This window comes from Rutidosis leptorrhynchoides, chromosome 11 (genome assembly GCF_046630445.1).
Source record: "Rutidosis leptorrhynchoides isolate AG116_Rl617_1_P2 chromosome 11, CSIRO_AGI_Rlap_v1, whole genome shotgun sequence".
Lineage (NCBI taxonomy): Eukaryota > Viridiplantae > Streptophyta > Magnoliopsida > Asterales > Asteraceae > Rutidosis > Rutidosis leptorrhynchoides.
In genome coordinates, this window is record NC_092343.1 from 60,059,541 (window position 1) to 60,083,289 (window position 23,749).

Here is a 23,749-nt window from a genome sequence, read left to right on the forward strand (position 1 = left end):
GGTCTCCGATTTGTTGAAGTGAAGTGGGGGATAGACAAAAGAGTTACGCGGACAGTAAAAGAAAAGATATAGAATTTGAAATTGGTGACATGGTCATGCTTAAGGTATCACCTTGGAAAGGTGTTGTTCGATTTAGTAAACGGGGGAAACTGAATCCAAGGTACATTGGACCATTCAAGATTATAGATCGTGTCGGACCAGTATCTTATCGACTTAAATTACCTCAACAAATCGCCGGCGTACATGATACTTTTCACGTATAGAATATGAAGAAATGCTTAGCCAAAGAAGATCTCACTATTCCTTTAGACGAAATCCAAATCAATAAAAAACTTCAATTCATTGAAGAACCCGTCGAAATAATGGATCGTGAGGTTAAAGGACTTAAGCAAAACAATATACCAATCGTTAAGGTCGATGAAACGCTAATAGGGGACCCGAGTTCACCTGGGAGCGTGAAGATCAGATGAAGAAGAAATACCCACACTTATTTCCAGAAAATACGACAACACCTTCAACTGCTTAAAATTTCGAGACGAAATTTATTTAACGGCTAGGTACTGTAGTGACCCGAACTTTTCCATGATCATATATTATATTAGATTAATATTTACATGAATAAATGTTTTCAACATGTTAAGCAATCAAACATGTTAAGACTTGATTAATTGAAACGGATTTTTGTATTAACGTTTGACCACCCAGTTTGACCGATGATTCACGAACGTTATAACTTGTATATGACATGATACTATATATATGAACATATATATATATATATATATATATATATATATATATATATATATATATATATATATATATATATATATATATATATATATATATATATATATATATATATATAACTATCTTATTCGAAGATTTAAACTTGTAATCACTAGAACATAGTTTAGTTAATTCTTAATTTGTTCGCAAACAAAGTTAATACTTCTAAATTATCTTTTAAAATCAACTAAACACATGTTCTATATCTATATGATATGCTAACTTAATGATTTAAAACTTGGAAAGAAAACCGTAAAACCGGACATACGCCGTCGTAGTTAAACCGGGGGCTGTTTTGGGTTGAATAATTAAAAACTATGATAACCTTTTAATTAAAAGTTGTTCTTCTGGGAAAATGATATTTCTTATGAACATGAAATTATATCCAAAAATCATGTTTAAACTCAAAGTGGAAGTATGTTTTTCAAAATGGTCATCAAGATGTCGTTCTTTCGACGAAAATGACTACCTCTTTCAAAAATAACGTGTAACCTGTATTTCTGACTATAAAATTATACTTTTTCTGTTTAGTTTCATAAATTTCAGTTCATTATGAAACCATAGCAACTTGATTCACTCAAAATGGATTTAAAACGAAGAAGTTATGGGTAAAACAAAATTGGATATTTTTGCTTGTTTTAGCTACGTGAAACTTTGTAACAAATCTATACTAATCATAACTTAACTAATTTATATTGTATTATACATGTATTCTAACATATATTATGTAATCTTGATAGACCATAGACACGTATACAATGTTTTGACATATCATATCGACGTCATCTATATATATTATTTGAAATAACCATAGACACTCTATATGCAGTAATGCTCGAGTTAGCTATACAGGGTTGAGGTTGATTCCAGAATAATATATATACTTTGAGTTGTGATCGAGTCTGAGACTTGTATACACTGGGTCGTGGATTGATTCGAGATAATATATCGATTTATTTCTGTACTACTAACTGTGGACAACTAATTGTGGACTATTAACGTTGGACTGTTAACTTAACAAACTTAAATCGTTAAAACGTAATAAAAAATGTTGTGAATATATTTCGACCATACTTTGATATATATGTATATATTTGTTATAGGTTCGTGAATCAACCCGTGGCCAAGTCTAATTCTCGACGAATTAGAAATATGTGAAAGTGAGTTATGATCCCACTTTTAAAATCTAATATTTTTGGGATGAGAATACATGCAGTTTTATAAATGTTTTACAAAATAGGCACAAGTAATTGAAACTACATTCTATGTTGAATTGCTATACCGGATATCGCCCTTGTTGAACTTGGTAACCCATGAATTAGTGTTTATTATAATTGCCACTAATTGACGTGAATCCTAAAGGTAGATCTACGGGCTTTGACAAGCCCCAGTCAGAGAATTTGAACTGCTTTAGTACTTCGATTTTTCTCTACAGACGAGTGGTTCTGTTTTGGGGATATTCTAGATGCATTTTTGTTAATGTCGGTTACCAGGTGTTCAAACTTATGAATGATTTTTATACAGATGGTTATTTATGAAGAATGAAACGTGTGGCCTATTATTACGATTTGAAAAATATATAGGTTAAACCTATAACTCAACAACATTTTTGTTGACGTTTAAAGCATGTTTATTCTCAGGTGATTATTAAGAGCTTCCGTTGTTGCATGCTAATTTAAGGACAAGAATTGGAGTCAGCATGCTTGTAATATATTGTTTAAAAACTGCATTCGGAGATTTAAATCGATGTGTAATATTATTGTAAACCATTATGTAATGGTCGTGTGTAAAACGTTATCTTTTAGATTATCATTACTTGATAATCTACGTTATGGTTTTAAACCCTTATCGATAAAATAAAGGTTATGGTTTGTTTTAAAAACGAATGCATTCTTTGTTAAACGTCTCATATAGGGGTCAAAACCTCGCAACGAAATCAATTAATATGAAACATTTATAATTATTATGAACGAGACATCTCAAACGAGGGCTTAGACAAGCTAATCTGTTGTCTCCATATTTGTTTATGCTTGTGATGGAAGTTTTGGCTTTGATGTTGAATCGTCGAGCTAGTGAAGTTGATGAGTTTCGATACCACGCAAAATGTGAGCATCATGACATTATTAATATGTGCTTTGCGGATGATCTATTTATTTTCTCTTATGCCAATGTTGGGTCGGTTTAAATTATTCGAAGCGCGTTGGAAGAGTTCAAAAAATGTTCGGGTTTAGTTCAGATTTTAGCAAAAATTACGGTGTTTTTTGCTAATGTGTATAATGGGGTTAAGGAAACGATTTGGGGATTCTGCCTTTCGAATAGGGTGAGTTTCCTGCAAAATATCTAGGTGTGCCTTTTGTGTCATCTAGTTTATTGCATAGGGATAGCAAGGCTCTTGTAGATCGTGTGCATAATAAAGTCTCAGATTGGAAGAACAAGTTCCTTTCGTTTGCGGGCAGGGTTCAGTTGATTAATTTTATCCTCAATTCTATGCAAGTATTTTGGCAATCAGTGTTTATTATTCCCATAGCTAAGGAGATTGAAGGCTTAATGAGGGGTTTCTTGTGGTTTCAAGGAGACATGAAACGGTGGAAGGCTAAAGTTAAGTGGTTTCGTGTTTGCCTTCTAAAGGAAGAAGGTGGTATAGGTATCAAAAGATTGGAAGAATGGAATATTGCTCTCATGGCTTCTCATATTTGGCGTGTTTTGACGAATAAACAATCTTTGTGGATGAAGTGGGTGCATACATATCGTCTTAAAGAGAAAAGCTTTTGGGACGCACCACTTGTTCATGATGAGAGTGTTAGTTGGTGCAAGATTATGGCAATCAGAGATGCTATTCGAGACCGATTTATTTATTGTTTTGGTGATGGTTCTTCTATTTCCGCGTAGCATGATGCTTAGAGTGATTATGGTCTGTTATCAACCATAATTTCAAACAGGGATATCTTGAACGTTGGATTCACTAGAGAAGCAAAACTTTGTGATATTGTGTCGCAAAATGGCTGGAGGGGGCCAAGTACATGGCTTGCGAAATATCCAGGTTTGTGTAACACCGAGCCGCCTACTTTGTTTAATACTCTGGACTGTATTCGTTGGCGTGAGTATTTGGGTAACCTTTGTCATTTTTTGGTTGGGACTGTTTGGAATACGATCCATTCTAGATCAGATCTTGTCGATTCTTATCATATTGTTTGGTATCCACAATGTATTCCAAGACATTCGTTCTTGGTATGGTTGCTTGTCGGTGAAAATCTTAAGGCACAAGATAAGCTACACGAATGGGAAGTTGAGTCAAATGTTTTTCTTCTATGTCCGCTATGCAGATCGGAACCTGATTCCCACTTGCACTTGTTCTTTCGCTGCACGTTTGCGTCTAGGATTTGGAAGTTTGTAAAGTCTAATGTGCAGTTTTCGATTGCTGGTAATGACTGGACCGACTTTGTTGTTGTGATTAGCAGTTTTGCCTCGCAAAGAACTGTGCGTAGTATAGTTGCGAAATCGTTGTTTGGCGCTTATATTTACATGGTTTGGAAAGAACGCAATAACTCGCTATTTAAGAGGGAATCAAGATCTTGTGAGAAGATTGTAGCTGCTCTTTTCTCTATAGTTCGGCTCAAGATTATGGCTCTCAAATGGAAGAATTCGAGTCAAGTTATATTGATGAAAGATGCATGGATTTATGGTTTGTCTGAGCATGTGTGTTTTTTTTTCTGGTTGTGGCCGACTGGTCTGGTTGTTGCTTTAAATTTTTTCTTAGCGTTTTTGGTCTTTAACTGTGTAATCATTTAATTTATATTAATATATTAACCGGGTAGAATACCTTTACCAAAAAAAATTAACTCGAGGGTGACCGAGTTAATCAAACAAAACATGTAGTGTCACACACATGTATATGTACATGTACATGTACATGTATATGTGTATGTATATGTATATTTATAAAGCATTCATAAAGGTTAAAATCCATTAAAACCAAAGAATACTACAACTCAGCTCGACAACCGTTAAGGTTCTTAAACTCGCCAATTACGAACTCTAAATTAAACATTTGTGTAGTTTTTTTTTTATGTACACTACCAAATTAGATGCAAGAAAATCATTCAACAAATTGTATTGTAATATAAAAATAAGTGCAATAAAAGAATAAAGCAATATAAAGTATTTGAACTTCCAAGAAGTATTTGAACTTTTTGATAGTTCTTCCACGTGTCATGCTATCATACGGTTGCCAATTATAGAAGTATTCGAACTAAAAAAAATTTGCAGACACATTCCCTCCTCTTTGGACTTTCTCTGTTCTTGGGGTGTTTTACTCTGGGTGAAGAAATGACTTCTCTTTATTCTATTTATTCTAGAATATGGGAAGAAATATTTACATCATATATCTCCATATCCCACTTTTGTGGGATTGAGTTTTGTTGTTGTATTCTCTCCTTTTTTTTAATTTTAAATTTTTTGCATTTTCCTTAAATTGATATTGTACCCTTAAATTTTTCGCATTCCCTTCGCATTTTTCGCATTTTCTAGTTCCACATGCCCAGGTGTCCTATTTATAGGCGTTGAGAGCTTCCAAGAAACTTCTACATAGTTCTTCCACGTGTCATGCTATCATTGGTGCTTTATTTGAAAAGTGGATAATCGATTTTCTAATTTTATACTGATGTGGCACATGTGATGCTCACATGTATTATGCTTTAATATTTACAGCTAACGCATCATAAGCGGCTTGCATGGCTTGCGCTATGAGCTGGATGGCTTGTTTTACATTTAACTGATGTTGTTTGAAAGAAAACGATGGACGTAAAATTGTTAAAAACACATTTTAGTCAGTTTTTTGAGTATTTCAGATATGTCTTCCTTTATGCGTACAAACCATAGGATGCACAATTACTCATAAAGCATAAGCTAACTCCTAATGTGTCCGCATGCGACACATATAAGTATTCGTAGAAAACAAAAACAAATGCCTAGTGCAAGCAATCTAAATGATACATCGATCGATCGATGGCTTGATAATACGTTGTTTTAACAATACTGAAGCGCAACAGACAATGGTTTCGCTTCATATATTCATTACCAACTAAAATGTACATATGAACAATCCTTATGCCAATAAAACACGAAAAAGGACTATAAAACATAGTTTGTGGTATTATGTGTTTGCAGATTGAGAAGGTAACAAAGGGTGGTTATGTTCACCTTCATAGGTGACAATTAACATACCAAAATCATCCAAACATCTCTCCACATGTTTCCTTGCTGGACAACCCCTCATGCTGCTGCATCTATAATATCCCCTGTTTTCACAATATAAGAAACAACAAAACATATATGGTTTGGTTAGATTCACCTCTAAAGTTTTGGTTTTTATAACATAACAAGGAAATCCCATTTCAAAAGTACCCAAAAGGTAGAAGATTTGATATTTCTTTAAAAAAAAAATAGTAACTTTTCTTGAAATTTTTCAGAAGTTCGAAGTTTCAAACGAGTTGGTTTTGTTCACTCTTGGTGACAATCAAACTATCACAGTTAAATTTTGATTGTATCGAAAAATATGACACACAAATCCTCGCTTAGGCGTTTATATGGTCCTCTTTAACCAAGAACATAACATAGTTTCCCATAATTACATATTTTTTAAGTGGATGTTAGATTTGATAGTAGAAAGCTCTTTGCAGACATTTGCATATGCTGAAAAACTGATTCTCATTTTACAAAATAAAGAAGCTTAAAGTCCAAGTAGTCAAATTTGGTAAAAATAGATATACTAAGAAAACCACTAATTAAGTTAAATTAATTCAAACTACTTCAAATTCCATTCATGGATACTTGATCCATCATAGTTTAAGCTATTATACTGAACCCACAAAGGTTCCTTATGTTTATCTTCCTAACAAAGCATCTTTTCGATGTTTAACAAATCGACAAGTGTAAGTGTAAGTACCTTGGATGAGGAGAACCTTTGATGGGCTTCTGACCATACTTCCTCCATGAATACTCATCCACCGGAATATCGGCAAGCTTGTTACTAATAGCAGGAACTTTGATTGACCTCTTAACCCTATGTCTTCAATCCAACAAAATAATTTTAAAATTTTAAATTCATTAACATTAAAAAGGTTATAATAACCTAACTACACCTGGCAAACGGATCGGATTGGGTCAAGACGGAACATGTTTGGGTCGAAACAGGTCATGGGTCAAACGGGTAGGATTTTTTAGACGGGTCAAACGGGTCGGGTCTAAATGGTCGGGTCGTGCCGGGTTGGACCGAGACACATTTTTCAAAGTTTCTTAAACTCATAAAACTCTAGGTAATTATATTTTTAGAATCTCATAAAGACCCGTTAAGACCCGGGACCTGTTGGACCTTATATATTTGTTAGGTAAATTTCAAGTGGTTGAGTTGGGTAATTGAGCATTCATCTGGACCAAGGAGATGAATTGAGTTGTAACATTAGTTGACAGGAATTGTGTACAACGAAGATTGGCATGATTGGTGAGACCAGTTAAGAACCAGGACCTATTGGACCTTATATATATTATATATATATTTGTTAAGCTTCATATGGGTCTAAATTGGACCCATTCTTTAACTTTTTTATGGATCCAGTGGGTTAAATACCTAAACCAGTGGACTCATTTTTCAAGCTATGGGTCTCAATTGCCGAGTATAAACATAACATTTAAGACATTTAAGAATATGAAAATATATCATTAGTTCATTACCTTTTCTTGGAGCAATGACATCGACCACTCGAGTTCCCATAGTCACCCCTTCCCAAACACTTCTTTTTGTGTTGGTACGTATCATTATCGCTTAAATGCGATGATGATCCGATTAAATTTAAAGAACTCCCACTCATATTAGCCACACTTCCTTCAATACTCAATGAAGATGCAAAAGATTTGTTGGATGATATTGAAGGTGTGCAAGTTGAGCTATCAAAATTCAAGTTGAATCCGGTATTGGCTCGCCTATACATCATCTCAGTCTGCTGTTTAACTTGTAAATTTTGTTGGTGTTGAACATATTGGTATCTTGAAAGGGTATTTTGGGGAATTTGGATTGAGTTCTTCCAATTCGAGCTTAATTCGAGCGACCCGTATTGGTTTGATAAAGAAAGATTGTTCATTTGAATGGGCTTTGGTGGGATTTTGTGATTATTTTCTAGAAGTATGTTTTGAGGGATTCTTGTTTGAAATCTGTTGAATTTTCTTATTCTTGAATTACTTAATTCCTTATCAAGAAGATATACAACTTTTTTGAATCCTGTAACCACATCTTTTGTTAATTCTGTAAGGTTTTTATGGTGAACATGATCATGGGGTTGGGCTATTAGACTTATAATCCTATGGAAACTTTCAACAGCAGCTTTATTTGCTGCTTCAACATCCTCCATATCAAAAAGCACTAATCTTGAATTAAATCTATATCTATATTCCTAAAAAAAGAAGAAAAAAAGCTGTTACTAATTCAAGAATCTTGATAAGTCATAATGGATTTTATTTATATTAGTGATTTAAGGACAAGTGGAATAAACTTGCTATAAAAAGGGTGTTTCATAATCAACAGAATGATCATAGCAGGAGGCAAATTAATTTATAACCAATTAGGGAAACATAATATGAAACAAGAGAAAAAATTAATTCATGTAACAAGAAAAAAAATATATAATTCAGCAAAGAACATGCCTGTTTTAAAGGGGGATAAAAATCTTAGAGTAAGAATCCTTGAAACTTCATATGGTCCTATGAAAAAGATAAAAACTTGATAAAAATTTGAGAATGGGAATGAGGTATTGAAGCTTTTAGAGAAGAAATGAGTAAGCAGAGCTGCAGAGAAGTGTAAAGTGCAGTTTGTGTGTCTCAGTTTCTAAGGTGGATCCCACTTAGTTTGATGTTTGTAATGATCCAATTATGGATGTGACATATATTCCATCATACAAGTATTAATTATTAATTTATTTGATAAAAACAAAAGGAAAAAAAAAATGTTTTTGTAACAATAATAATTGGAAATAAATCATGAATCACTAATATTGAATTGAATTGAATTAATGACTATATGAGGTGCAGTGTACAATTATACAGTTTCTTTTCGATGATATGTTTAGTGTTTGCTTTATTCTAGTTGTAGGTTTGCCTTTCAAAAAAAAAAAAAAATAAATAAAAAAATAAAAATAAAAATGTTTTTCTACAATAGTTGGAAATATATCATATGTCACAAATATTGAATTAATGACTATTTGAGGTGTAGGGTACAATACAGATTCTTTCAAGACTTAAGATAGGGTTTGGTATATATGTTAGTGTTGAAATAGACCCATGTTTTTAACTAAAAGAATATTTAAATAATTATTACAAATATTAAACTATAATCTTTTATGGTAATATCCAGAAACAATTAAAACAATATTCCCCACAATTAACTGGCCATTTGGCAACAACTTTAATAGATGGGACACTCTTTTTTGTAAACAAAATTCCTTTTTTTTCTTCAATACTATAATTGTCATTCAAGACAATATTCTGGTAATGACTTGTAAATCAGAATAGAACAGGAACATATTGGATGCATACGCATAGTAGTCGTTACGCGGTGAGCTGACATGAGCGAGCGAGCGCGTTGTACCTCTCGCAACAAAATATGATCATACACGCAATGAACTCGATCCATGAATTGATGCATATGAATGACTTCACAACTAGTGAATTATGCAACAAAAGTTGAACATAGACAAGAATCCTAGGCATAATTTATGCAATGAATGACACGCATAAACCCAGACAATATGTCTTGATCCAAACTTTTGTTCATACCCTTATCTTTGTGTTGTTTATGTCATGGTTCTTGAGCACTTGGCTTCCAATACACAAGTTCTATTTTTTATTAATAATCTTTCAAAAAGAATTTGTGGCAATGATATATTTCAAGAATCTTAAATTTTGCAATGCAAGCAGAATGCAGAAGTACATATATTTCAAGATTTTGGCAGAAAAAGATCTATCTAATTTCATACAATTCATAAAAAAAGAAAATTGACTATTTATAATCTGGTGAAATGGGGTTTATTCAGAACCCAAAAAAGGCAAAAATCAGATTGATTAAAAATGAACATATCTTGGCTCATTGCTTCCTTCCCCTTCCTTTTTTGGCAGGCTGTGCTGCTTGTTCTTTTCCAGTTACTTCTGTTATATCAGCTGCCAAATAAAAAAACAAGTTAAATATATTTTTCATTAGTATTATACTATATAAACATAAACAAATAGGTACTTTAAATCTTATTTTAACCGTTTCAATGTCATACCTAAAATGATCTTAGGATGCATTGGATATGTTGTTGATGGATGGAATTATTAATTATTAATTATTATTATTAATCATAACAAAATAAACTGTATTTCTTAACTATCACTGACCAACCACTCAAAGGTGGTTAAGAAAAGAGTCGAATACAGTTGTTAACTATTCGTATAACCTAGGGTCTATAATTAAGCCTTTCCCCATTAAGAATTAATGGATCGGCCTAGTTTATTTTTGTGTCAATGGAAACAGCTGACCCAACAACCCATTTTGTTACACAGACTAGAAAACGCAAATGCAGTGAAGAAAGAAGAAATGAAAAAGGGTAATACTTTCAGGACCCCGAGCCATGAGGGTAAAGAATATGTTGTTAAGCTTCTCCATTTTCTTAGCATCTTGTGCCTGATCTGTCTTAAACTTGAGACACTAAAACAAACAAATCCCAAAAAAAAAAAAAAAAACATCAGTCACATGTCTGTAAGAGAAGCAAATAGAAGATGGCAACTTATACGCACACTTACTAGCCAATTTGGTAATCTTTTCGCACTAACAAGCTATATATGTATAATAAGCATATAGCTTTACAAAAAACAGGCCTTAAATCGCCCAATTCATTTGAAATTTCAATGTTTATTCAACTTAATGGTTGGTAAAAAAAAGTACATATATCTTGCTAGGGCATTAACAAAGCTTTTCACAAGAGATTAGGAACCAGCTATGGCTGCATCACTTGACATACATGGAATTCATCAAAAAGAGTCTTTCTATTGAACTTAAAGACCTAGTCCTATAATCAATTATTTTCGAATCCACTTGTGCCAACACTAAGTTCAATTAAAAAACAATAATGTACCATTAAATTAAAAAGCTTCTAAATTATGCCGCCTGACCAGTAAAACTAATCTCTCAGCTATTATTAGAAAAAAATCACATTCTTCAAAAGGTATAACAACAACAAAACCCAATACCACATAAGTGGTGTATGGGGGAGAGGAGAGGTAGACAATCCTTCCCCTATCCGAGAATAAAGACAAGTCATTTCTCCACCCAAAGTGAAAACACTCTCAAAAGTAGAGAAAGTCATCCACCTCTCTATTCGACGGATAGAGAGATTGCTTCCGAGTGGACCTCCGGCCAATAAGTAGGAAAATAATTTTAAAAAAATAATTAAAATTGAGACGCCATGAAAATGGTAAAATCAAATTTCCATGATCCTGCAAAAGGTATCATATACGCTATATGCTATTTAAGTGCCAAGATTTGTAAATTAAGAAACAACGAACTATATAAAGTGCATTGATGACTACAAGCTTCAAAATCAATGTCAACATCAACTGGTAGCAACGTATTATAACTCATTGTTATATTGTTCAGGGCTTTTTATTCCAGAACTAAACAGCACAATACCAAGCTATATTATCTACATGTTCAAATTCTGCTAGTCTTTTAACTCAAACTTTGACAGCTAATACTTACTAAGTGAGACACCACACTGAAACTAACTTCAGACATGGATATATGATATATCTACCCCTAGTAATCTACACAGATACAACTAATACTATACTTTCTAACAGAACAATGATTTAATAACCTTTTGGCTTTGATCCCTCAATTAACAAAAGCTCAACAATCTAAATCGACTTTTAACTGTCATATTAATAGAACTTTCACACACTTATTAGATGTTTCTCAAGACCTTCTAAAACTCAAAATACTTAAGTGGCTCTAAAATCATTACATAAGTAAAAGATTAGATATAAAATTTGAGCATTAAAGAAGAATTTCTGTTAATAATCTTGAATGCCTTTTGATGTGTGAAATCGCGTCTATTATTTATAATGGGAAAAACCGGTTTAAAGATTTACTACACACTAACGGGCAGTGTACCCGATCGTGCAATAGTATAAAGTTGGTAAATCCAAGATCGTTCCAAGGACAGTTTAGACGTGAAAATTAAGATTGTAACTAATGAATTAAACTAAGTTAAATCTAGAAAATTGAATTACGAGATAATTTGTTTGGTTGGCTATTTAACGATTCGCCAAAATCAAAGATAGCTTTAATTAATAACAAGATTGAACAATATTTTTGGTGTTTTCAGTTTTAAGCTTTAAAGCAAACAAACGAGTAAAATAAGATAGTTGTAAACAATTAAAAAAACGAATGCTTGTCTAGACCTTTTTCACCTAGTATTGGATGCATTTAGATTAAGCCCCAGTTATTATCTAACTTATGTGAATTATCTAGTCGGTTCACCTGGAATTCCCCAGCGCAAACACTTCAATTAAGATTACACGACACGGAATTCCCCGTAACCTAAGACCTCCTAATTGTGACTAAACAGTTCAACTGAGATGAAGACTCAAATCACAATCACACCAACTCTCGTTGCGCATAATTCACCCCTATTTCGTCTAGCCTTTTGAATTCAATTTACTCTCGTCTCCGAGTAAGCAAACAATCAATTAAGACAAACCAATTGTAAATTAATGCACTAAATTAATGAACTCTCGTCCTATCAAACAAGTACACAACCAATTGAATCGAAGAGTCTAGCTTCAATAAGAATGGTTCTTTAATTCAAACATCAATTCATCATAAATTAATCAAACAACTGATAAGTAGCATCCAATACATAGGTTATTAAATCTAGACAAACATTAAAGAACTTAGCCAATAATCATGGCAACAATAAAAATCACAAATAAAGTAATAGAGAAATTCATTGTTTATGACAAGAGATTCACCTAATCAATGATTGAATCCTGAAAGATAAACGAATCGAGACTTGTTTCCGGAATGATTGATACCTTAGAATGACCTTGGAAATCCCCAAAAATCACCTAAGTTCGTCAAAAAGCTGCTGGAATTCGTCTGGATACGATAATGATAAATTAGGGTAATTTTCGGGCTTTAAATAGGTGCAATTCTGAACCCGGTAAAGACCCTGCGCGGCGCGCCCTTACTCGCGCGGCGCGCCCTTACTCGCGCGGCGCGCCCTTTCCTCGCGCGGCGCGCCAAATAACTGGTGAGCTGAAATCTGCCTTTTAAAAACGCTCGAACTGTATTTTATGTGGAATGGCGCGGCGCGCCACGTTTTGGAGCGGCGCTCCATGTCATTTTTGCTGAAATGAGCTGAAAAACTTAATACAAACACCAAAACTCGAATCGGACCAAACCCTTTCACTCGTTTACATCGAAAATCACCCAAAACCATCAAATAACTTCAAAATTAACCTCCTTGGTCTTGGAACTCAAACTTTTCACAACTTTCACCGAAATAATTCCAAATCGTATCCAAAAGGACCAAAATGTACCCGATATCGCTAAGGAAAATGCGTATAAAATATGCGATATCACCTTTCTAGCCATCAAAACTATTACACAAAAAGACCATTTATCACTTATGGATGTTTGATTGCATAGAATATAGGGCTATGCAGCCTATGCTAATTGACGCCCTTAGGGCTTTCAATTATTCATGCATACTTTATTGTACCTTTAACTAAATTCAGCTGGTCAACACAAATTCAAGGGGAACAAGGAGTTTGTTATGGTTTTGAAGTACAAGTGTACAACTATTGAAGAATGTTAAAAAAATATCTTAATGGGTTTGGCTCACGGAATCCAATGGGATTCCGGCGGAATTGGAATTGAATTTAGACACGTCATATGTCTAAATTCAATTCCAATTCCGCCGGAATCCCATCAGATTCCGTGAGCCAAACGGGGCCTATTGCTTTATGTCATACCATCTGCACACTGTACAACAACATCATAACTATCTAAGCATACGAAATCTCACAAAGTTTAACATCTAAAATAATCATGATAAATAGATAATTAAGCAAATTCATCATCAACAACAACAAAATCAAACATTCACAAATCAATACAATAAACACAGACAAACAACATCAATCAATCAATATCAATATATCAATATATACATATAATAATTATAATTATAATAATTAAGAATTAAAGTACCTGTTTATCATCAGTGACTTTGAGTACCAATTTACCATCAGAATGCCTGTACTTCATCACATAACGAGTCTGTACAATTATCAAAGTATAACAGTAAGTCATACAATCAGATACATACACATAAACTAATAATAGTGAATTCATGTATTAGATCTGAAACACCAATAGCAAAATAAACCCTAAAATTGAATTAGGTTAGTTAATTAGATTACTTTATCTGGATTCGATCGAAATAGCTTCACGGATTGTTCGACGAAATCGTCCCATGTGATGACGTACACCATTATTTTATGTTCGGTAAATAATCGCCTGAAACCCTAGCCGGCGGTGATCAAAATCGGAGTTTAGAAAAATATATGTGTATAAATAATTAAATATCGAGGGTTTTAACTTTAATTAACTTTAAAGTTTAAATAAATAAAAATAAAATAAATTGAACTCGAAACTCCGTCGTAAAAAATAAAAGTAAATATTAATAACTTTTTTTGATTTTTTTTTTTTTTAATAAGTTGATGTTTCTGTAATAACTAGTTTTCGAACTCTCGCTTCGCGCCGGGGGTTCGATTTTTAATGTATTTTATTGTGTTTAGTTACGGAGCCTGCGAGTGAAAAATCAACATATATGAAAAGTACCATAAATATTTAGCCTTTTTTTAAAAGTGTCTGTTTTGCGTATAGTTAGTGACATTGTGTTCATAAAATTATTTCGAGTTTAAGGATGGTGTCGAAAAAATTTAACTTGTTGCGAGCGAGAAGATATGACCTGTTGAATATTTGAGTGGAGTTTATTTAAGATATTTTATGAAAATTTTGATTTAACGCTTTAACCCCCTGTGTTGGGGGTCGATTTTAATTTTTGAACAAAGTTTGGGGACTTTTGTGGTGTTACTTGAAAGAAAGAAGGGGAAATAAAGAAGGTGAAAAGACGAAAATACCCCTGGTACTATTCATAAGTTTTGTTTAATAGTTAATATGTTAATAATTTAGGCCCAACTCGAATATATGGACTTGAGTCCAACTTATCATTTAACACGTGTTTATTTTTTTATTTGAAAAAAAAAAAAGTTAAATTAAACTTGATCTAAAGATTAAAGAAAATTATAATATGGCTAACTTTACATTGACAAGATTCTACGATCTATTTTATTACACAATTGATAAAGACCAAAATCAATACATTGTACAAATACATCGATGATAATATTGCACAAACTAACTATTCTACACCACATGCATTGGTACACTTCGAACGAAGCGATGCAAACGAAAATAATCAATCGAATGATGTACATCTATCGAACAAATTGACATGTGAAAAACACCGATCAAAGTCTTCAATCTCTTATCAACGCCAACAATTGATATCCTGCAACAACGAAGGTCTTAAAACATCAAGAACGCGGTTGAACCTGGAGAGGCTAAACCACCTCAAAGCATTGATGGAACTTGATCGAGGAGTCACACAAATTACACTCTAGAAACACCAAAAAACCGTATCAAAACCTGTAGACTAGAAAATAGTGACACCAGCCGAAAAACTATTGTCACCACCAGTAAATGACACAAATGCCAACACATCCTTGAAAACCACTAACGATCACCAACATAAATCAGCGGAATCCCTGAAAGAGATCTTGGAAGATGGTAGTGTCTAGGTGGTAGGGCAGCAACACAGAGAGAAACGTGTCGTAGGTGGATCTACGGCAAAGGAGACAATGACGCCAGTGACTAAAGAAAAACGAGGGTCAGGTTAGTGGAAGGTCTAAAAAAGATTATGAAACGCACCAAACCCAACCAAATGCAAACTCTAATTAGCGTGAACCACATAAACCATTATGATGACCAAAGGTCACCGATTGAAACCGAGATCATGAAACACTAGTGAGAACCAACGAACCATCAACAAACGATACCATAACCACCAAGAACCAAACAAAACAAAGTCCAATCGGGCAGAACGAAAGTGGAGGCGCGTGAAGACGGACTGACATCATGTTGGGATTGAACTTTTGTGTTAGATCCATGATTATCTGTGGTAGTTTTTGAAGAAAAAAAACACACAAAAGAGATGATAGTAACATAAATGGTAGTAGTGTTTTATAGAATAACTTAACGACTAAGCGTGCACAAGCATGTGATACGCATGAACGTTTAATGTGAAAGTACGCGAAGTACGCGTATCATTACTTAACACTATGCATAAGTAGTTAATTACATTGTTGGGTTAAAGCTACAAATAGGCTATATACTTTGTGACGCCCCGTACAAAATCATCGTGTACGGATCATCAACAACAGGATCATTACAAGGTCAAACACTATATGCTGTTTGAAAACCAGCTTTGCATTCATAAAAAGATAGCGTTTACAAAAGATAACGTGACACAAAAGTCGTTACAAAGTCATTATTTGAAAATAACATAAATTACGAATGCAAAAGAAAAGTTCCATGATTGAGACATCTCTAAGTAATGCAGCGGAATTCTAGCACAACAGGTCCTTAACAGTAAGTTTAAACACCAAGACAGCAAGTCTAAACAGCGGAAGCAACAAACCTCTAAACACCTGAGAAAACATGCTTAAAAACGTCAACAATAATGTTGGTGAGCTATAGTTTAAGTTGTAACAGTAATGTAAGGTAGGCCACGAGATTTCAGTGTTTCAAAACAGTATGAAAAGTATATGTTTAACCGTGGGCACTTGGTAACTAACTTAACGTTTATAACCCCCTAAAAGTACACTTGGCGAGTGCGTATGTTTACGAAGTATTAAACACCCGTTAAATGCTAGCGCGACTAGCCCGAGTGAGGATGTCAAACTCTATGGATTCATATCTATGATTTGCGTTCACCGGTTCAAAAACCAATGACTAAACGTTACCGATGTAACGACCCTGGTTTTTCGAACGTTTATTTATTAATAATTTAATATTAATGCTTGTGTTTTAATAAACGTGTTCTTATACGTGTTACTTGTTACTGTATTTAACTTTTCATGGCCCGACTTGTCTTTGTGACACGCGTACTTTTCACGAATAATATTTCGAATATTATTTACGTTCATGGTTAATTATTATTAATCATTTTTAATTAACTAATGTAACTAGTTAATTACTTGGGCTTTGCTTATTTAATTGTTACATACTTGGACTTGGGCCTTTATTAATGAACATGGACTTGGAAGCCCACCCTACTTCTCTTAATGGATTAATTAAGAGCCCACTTTATGCTAGTAACATCTTAATGATAAACAAGATTAATTAGTGACATGAGGAATCTAGTTACATGCATACTTAAACCATTTTCCCATACCAATTTGCTTTAATACCATTTCAAGCTAACACCTTCTCCCCATGCAAGAAAGCAAGCACTTGACTTTCCCTCTTTTGGCTCGTATACCGTCGGTTACCAAGGGGTATGAGGGAGCTCCATTTCAAAATTTTTTGTATACTTATTTACTAGTATTCTTCATTTCTCACACACACTTACTTACACTTTCTTCCTCCAAGCTTTTTCTATCTAGTTTGTAAGTAAACAAACTTTATTTCTTCTTCTTTTTTTCTTGTGAAAACCGAAACCTAAACATTCATCATCATCATTCTTACTTGTTTAATTACTTGTAGTTGTTTGTAGTTGTTAAAGATCAAGTTATCTAGCTTGAATCTTCATGCAATCTTGGTTACTTTCATCTTTTGTTTGTAAAGAACCAAGAACAAGAATCTAAACTTTCTAGTTTATGGTTCTACACTTAAATGTTTTAAAGATTTAAAGTTCATAAGTTTCATTATCATACTTGTGTTCATGTTTGTAAACTTAAGGTTTACTTTCTTAAAAGATCAAAGCCTTGGCTTGAATCTTTCTAAGTATGAACAACCATGAACTTTTACTTGTATATTTAGTTTATTTCTTTCTTTTATAAGTACTTTAAAGTTGTGATGTTGTTAAATTGGTCAAGTATTACTAGTTAATCTTGATCTCATATTTCTTGAAACTAAAAGTTAACTTTATAAGTTCAAGAACATGGAGGTTTAACTTTCTAGTTACAACTTCATACACTTGTGTTGGATCTAAGTTTATATAACTTATGGTCTTCTAATTTTGTTGTAAATAAGAGCTTACAAGCTTACATACATTTTTCAAGTTGAAAATCTAAGTTTCATAACTTATGGTTTCATTAAAGTGTAGATCCAAGTTTTGTAACCTAGGATCTAACTTAAGAACACTAGATCTAGACCTTATAGTCTAGGATCTTTAAGATCTAACCGATATCTAAGTTCTACAACTTAAGATCTTGTTTATTTAGTTACTTTCAAGTTTGTAGCTTAATATTACTAGTAGAACTCATGTGTGTGTCAGATCTAAGATCTTGATGTAACTTTGGTTCATCAAACTACATACAACTCTTAAGTGAGTTGTGCTACATATCTTAGACTTACACTAGTGTTATGATGGTCAAACCTTGGTTAAGATGATGCAAACCCATCAACGAGTTTACGCATCAAGGATGAGAACCGTGATGAGCATCAAGCACCAAGAACCCACCGGAACACCTTTACTTACTGTTTCTGGAACTGATCAGAAGACCTGGGCTACTAGAAAGTTGATTTTCAGTTAGTTCGGTTCGAGTAGATGATTTTCCGTTTAGACCTCGTCTTAATCCGAGTTACGGTTTAGGATCTATGGCCTCCCGAAAGTCACTACACTCTATTAACGTTGTGCTGAAATTTCTGACCTACTCGCACTTAAACCGTCACCACGGTCAAACGAAGACGAGTTTGGTTCTGAAAATTGGTCAGCCTCGAGGGGACTCATATACGGAGCCATGGCCACTGGTCTCACCTCATTTCAGTTTGTATAGAGGTTGTGGCGACTGAACGAAGTCAGCCTTTGTTTTAAACCCTAGTCTTGACTTAAAACTTACTTTACACTTTTTGTTTAATGATGAATGATGATGATACTTAAGACCTAATTTACATACTTTTAAACCTTTGGGAATGATTTACTGACTTAGTAACTTTTGACTTAGGTTGAGGACCTTTCGGACTAACCACTTGCTTACTATTTCCCGCGTATCGACTTTTACTACTTTCCACTGTGAGTTATAGCATCCCTTTTTACTTTAACTATTTTGGGAACTGAGAATACATGCGCATTTTATGTTTTACATACTAGGCACGAGTACTTAAACTTTATATATGTGTGGGTTATGCAACGACATAAACTTTCCCCTTAGCTCGGTAACGTTTAGTCATTGGTCTTTGAACAGGTGAACGCGAATCTTAGATATGGATCCATAGGGTTTGACATCCCCACTCGTGCTAGTAGCGCTAGCATTTAATGGGTGTTTAATACTTTGTAAACTTACTGAAATGTCCCGTTCTTATTGATTAAAAACGTTCCATATTAATTGATTTCGTTGCGAGGTTTTGACCTCTATATGAGACGTTTTTCAAAGACTGCATTCATTTTTAAAACAACCATAACCTTTATTTCATAAATAAAGGTTTAAAAAGCTTTACGTAGATTATCAAATAATGATAATCTAAAATATCCTGTTTACACACGACCATTACATAATGGTTTACAATACAAATATGTTACATCGAAATCAGTTTCTTGAATGCAGTTTTTACACAATATCATACAAACATGGACTCCAAATCTTGTCCTTATTTTAGTATGCAACAGCGAAAGCTCTTAATATTCACCTGAGAATAAACATGCTTTAAACGTCAACAAAAATGTTGGTGAGTTATAGGTTTAACCTATATATATCAAATCGTAACAATAGACCACAAGATTTCATATTTCAATACACATCCCATACATAGAGATAAAAATTCATTCATATGGTGAACACCTGGTAACTGACATTAATAAGATGCATATATAAGAATATCCCCATCATTCCGGGACACCCTTCGTATATGATATAAATTTTGAAGTACTAAAGCATCCGGTACTTTGGATGGGGTTTGTTAGGCCCAATAGATCTATCTTTAGGATTCGCGTCAATTAGGGTGTCTGTTCCCTAATTTTTAGATTACCAGACTTAATAAAAAGGGGCATATTCGATTTCGATAATTCAACCATAGAATGTAGTTTCACGTACTTGTGTCTATTTTGTAAATCATTTATAAAACCTGCATGTATTCTCATCCCAAAAATATTAGATTTTAAAAGTGGGACTATAACTCACTTTCACAGATTTTTACTTCGTCGGGAAGTAAGACTTGGCCACTGGTTGATTCACGAACCTATAACAATATATACATATATATCAAAGTATGTTCAAAATATATTTACAACACTTTTAATATAATTTGATGTTTTAAGTTTATTAAGTCAGCTGTCCTCGTTAGTAACCTACAACTAGTTGTCCACAGTTAGATGTACAGAAATAAATCGATAAATATTATCTTGAATCAATCCACGACCCAGTGTATACGTATCTCAGTATTGATCACAACTCAAACTATATATATTTTGGAATCAACCTCAACCCTGTATAGCTAACTCCAACATTCACATATAGAGTGTCTATGGTTGTTCCGAAATATATATAGATGTGTCGACATGATAGGTCGAAATATTGTATACGTGTCTATGGTATCTCAAGATTACATAATATACAATACAAGTTGATTAAGTTATGGTTGGAATAGATTTGTTACCAATTTTCACGTAGCTAAAATGAGAAAAATTATCCAATCTTGTTTTACCCATAACTTCTTCATTTTAAATCTGTTTTGAGTGAATCAAATTGCTATGGTTTAATATTGAACTCTATTTTATGAATCTAAACAGAAAAAGTATAGGTTTATAGTCGGAAAAATAAGTTACAAGTCGTTTTTGTAAAGGTAGTCATTTCAGTCGAAAGAACGACGTCTAGATGACCATTTTAGAAAACATACTTCCACTTTGAGTTTAACCATAATTTTTGGATATAGTTTCATGTTCATAATAAAAATTATTTTCTCAGAATAACAACTTTTAAATCAAAGTTTATCATAGTTTTTAATTAACTAACCCAAAACAGCCCGCGGTGTTACTACGACGGCGTAAATCCGGTTTTACGGTGTTTTTCGTGTTTCCAGGTTTTAAATCATTAAGTTAGCATATCATATAGATATAGAACATGTGTTTAGTTGATTTTAAAAGTCAAGTTAGAAGGATTAACTTTTGTTTGCGAACAAGTTTAGAATTAACTAAACTATGTTCTAGTGATTACAAGTTTAAACCTTCGAATAAGATAGCTTTATATGTATGAATCGAATGATGTTATGAACATCATTACTATCTTAAGTTCCTTGGATAAACCTACTGGAAAAGAGAAAAATGGATCTAGCTTCAACGGATCCTTGGATGGCTCGAAGTTCTTGAAGCAGAATCATGACACGAAAACAAGTTCAAGTAAGATCATCACTTGAAATAAGATTGTTATAGTTATAGAAATTGAACCAAAGTTTGAATATGATTATTACCTTGTATTAGAATGATAACCTACTGTAAGAAACAAAGATTTCTTGAGGTTGGATGATCACCTTACAAGATTGGAAGTGAGCTAGCAAACTTGAAAGTATTCTTGATTTTATGTAACTAGAACTTGTAGAATTTATGAAGAACACTTAGAACTTGAAGATAGAACTTGAGAGAGATCAATTAGATGAAGAAAATTGAAGAATTAAAGTGTTTGTAGGTGTTTTTGGTCGTTGGTGTATGGATTAGATATAAAGGATATGTAATTTTGTTTTCATGTAAATAAGTCATGAATGATTACTCATATTTTTGTAATTTTATGAGATATTTCATGCTAGTTGCCAAATGATGGTTCCCACATGTGTTAGGTGACTCACATGGGCTGCTAATAGGTGATCATTGGAGTGTATATACCAATAGTACATACATCTAAAAGTTGTGTATTGTACGAGTACGAATACGGGTGCATACGAGTAGAATTGTTGATGAAACTGAACGAGGATGTAATTGTAAGAATTTTTGTTAAGTAGAAGTATTTTGATAAGTGTATTGAAGTCTTTCAAAAGTGTATAAATACATATTAAAACACTACATGTATATACATTTTAACTGAGTCGTTAAGTCATCGTTAGTCGTTACATGTAAGTGTTGTTTTGAAACCTTTAGGTTAACGATCTTGTCAAATGTTGTTAACCCAATGTTTATAATATCAAATGAGATTTTAAATTATTATATTATCATTATATTATCATGATATTATCATGTATGAATATCTCTTAATATGATATATATACATTAAATGTCTTTACAACGATAATCGTTACATATATGTCTCCTTTAAAAATCATTAAGTTAGTAGTCTTGTTTTTACATATGTAGTTCATTATTAATATACTTAATGATATGTTTACTTATCATAGTATCATGTTAACTATATATATATATCCATATATATGTCATCATATAGTTTTTACAAGTTTTAACGTTCGTGAATCACCGGTCAACTTGGGTGGTCAATTGTCTATATGAAACATATTTCAATTAATCAAGTCTTAACAAGTTTGATTGCTTAACATGTTAGAAACATTTAATCATGTAAATATCAATCTCCATTAATATATATAAACATGGAAAAGTTCGGGTCACTACAGTACCTACCCGTTAAATAAATTTCGTCCCGAAATTTTAAGCTGTTGAAGGTGTTGACGAATCTTCTGGAAATAGATGCGGGTATTTCTTCTTCATCTGATCTTCACGCTCCCAGGTGAACTCGGGTCCTCTATGAGCATTCCATCGAACCTTAACAATTGGTATCTTGTTTTGCTTAAGTCTTTTAACCTCACGATCCATTATTTCGACGGGTTCTTCAATGAATTGAAGTTTTTCGTTGATTTGGATTTCATCTAACGGAATAGTGAGATCTTCTTTAGCAAAATATTTCTTCAAATTCGAGACGTGGAAAGTGTTATGTACAGCCGCGAGTTGTTGAGGTAACTCAAGTCGGTAAGCTACTGGTCCGACACGATCAATAATCTTGAATGGTCCAATATACCTTGGATTTAATTTCCCTCGTTTACCAAATCGAACAACGCCTTTCCAAGGTGCAACTTTACGCATGACCATCTCTCCAATTTCAAATTCTATATCTTTTCTTTTAATGTCAGCGTAGCTCTTTTGTCGACTTTGGGCGGTTTTCAACCGTTGTTGAATTTGGATGATCTTCTCGGTAGTTTCTTGTATAATCTCCGGACTCGTAATCTGTCTATCCCCCACTTCACTCCAACAAATCGGAGACCTGCACTTTCTACCATAAAGTGCTTCAAACGGCGCCATCTCAATGCTTGAACGGTAGCTGTTGTTGTAGGAAAATTCTGCTAACGGTAGATGTCTATCCCAACTGTTTTCGAAATCAATAACACATGCTCGTAGCATGTCTTCAAGCGTTTGTATCGTCCTTTCGCTCTGCCCATCAGTTTGTGGATGATAGACAGTACTCATGTCTAGACGAGTTCCTAATGCTTGCTGTAATGTCTGCCAGAATCTTGAAATAAATCTGCCATCCCTATCAGAGATAATAGAGATTGGTATTCCATGTCTGGAGACGACTTCCTTCAAATACAGTCGTGCTAACTTCTCCATCTTGTCATCTTCTCTTATTGGCAGGAAGTGTGCTGATTTGGTGA

At 33.5% G+C, this 23,749-nt stretch overlaps 2 protein-coding genes across 3 annotated transcripts; both read right to left on the reverse strand.

Moving 5' to 3' along the window:
• Positions 1-5,805: 5,805 nt before the first annotated feature.
• LOC139877029 (probable WRKY transcription factor 21) lies at positions 5,806-8,630 on the reverse strand. Of its 2 annotated transcripts, none has more exons than XM_071864436.1 (4): positions 8,485-8,630; positions 7,519-8,234; positions 6,734-6,850; positions 5,806-6,086 (listed from the first exon to the last, which is right to left on the reverse strand). In XM_071864436.1, exons 2-4 carry the CDS (start codon positions 8,190-8,192, stop codon positions 5,942-5,944), a joined length of 936 nt encoding a protein of 311 aa, XP_071720537.1. In that variant the 5' UTR covers positions 8,193-8,234; positions 8,485-8,630; the 3' UTR covers positions 5,806-5,941. The 2 variants fall into 2 exon arrangements, with proteins under 2 accessions (XP_071720537.1, XP_071720536.1); XM_071864435.1 differs by having other exon boundaries at positions 6,734-6,856; positions 8,485-8,625.
• Positions 8,631-9,752: 1,122 nt separating this feature from the next.
• Positions 9,753-14,459, reverse strand: LOC139877698 (signal recognition particle 9 kDa protein-like). The gene is made up of 4 exons (XM_071865123.1): positions 14,302-14,459; positions 14,090-14,158; positions 10,429-10,522; positions 9,753-9,993 (listed from the first exon to the last, which is right to left on the reverse strand). Exons 1-4 carry the CDS (start codon positions 14,371-14,373, stop codon positions 9,920-9,922), a joined length of 309 nt encoding a protein of 102 aa, XP_071721224.1. The 5' UTR covers positions 14,374-14,459; the 3' UTR covers positions 9,753-9,919.
• Between the last annotated feature and the right edge of the window lie 9,290 nt (positions 14,460-23,749).

What these genes read in the sequence shown, in the direction of transcription:
- LOC139877029 (XM_071864435.1), bottom strand. Translation starts at nt 8,192, where the DNA reads ATGGAGGATGTTGAAGCAGCAAATAAAGCTGCTGTTGAAAGTTTCCAT. An exon ending in TGTCATTGCTCCAAGAAAAG is followed by an intron (nt 6,857 to 7,518) that starts GTAATGAACTAA and finishes GTTGGATTGAAG; the next exon opens with ACATAGGGTTAAGAGGTCAA. An exon ending in AAAGGTTCTCCTCATCCAAG is followed by an intron (nt 6,087 to 6,733) that starts GTACTTACACTT and finishes TTGTGAAAACAG; the next exon opens with GGGATATTATAGATGCAGCA.
- LOC139877698 (XM_071865123.1), bottom strand. Translation starts at nt 14,373, where the DNA reads ATGGTGTACGTCATCACATGGGACGATTTCGTCGAACAATCCGTGAAG. An exon ending in TTCGATCGAATCCAGATAAA is followed by an intron (nt 14,159 to 14,301) that starts GTAATCTAATTA and finishes ATAATTGTACAG; the next exon opens with ACTCGTTATGTGATGAAGTA. An exon ending in CATGGCTCGGGGTCCTGAAA is followed by an intron (nt 9,994 to 10,428) that starts GTATTACCCTTT and finishes TTTATTTGGCAG; the next exon opens with CTGATATAACAGAAGTAACT.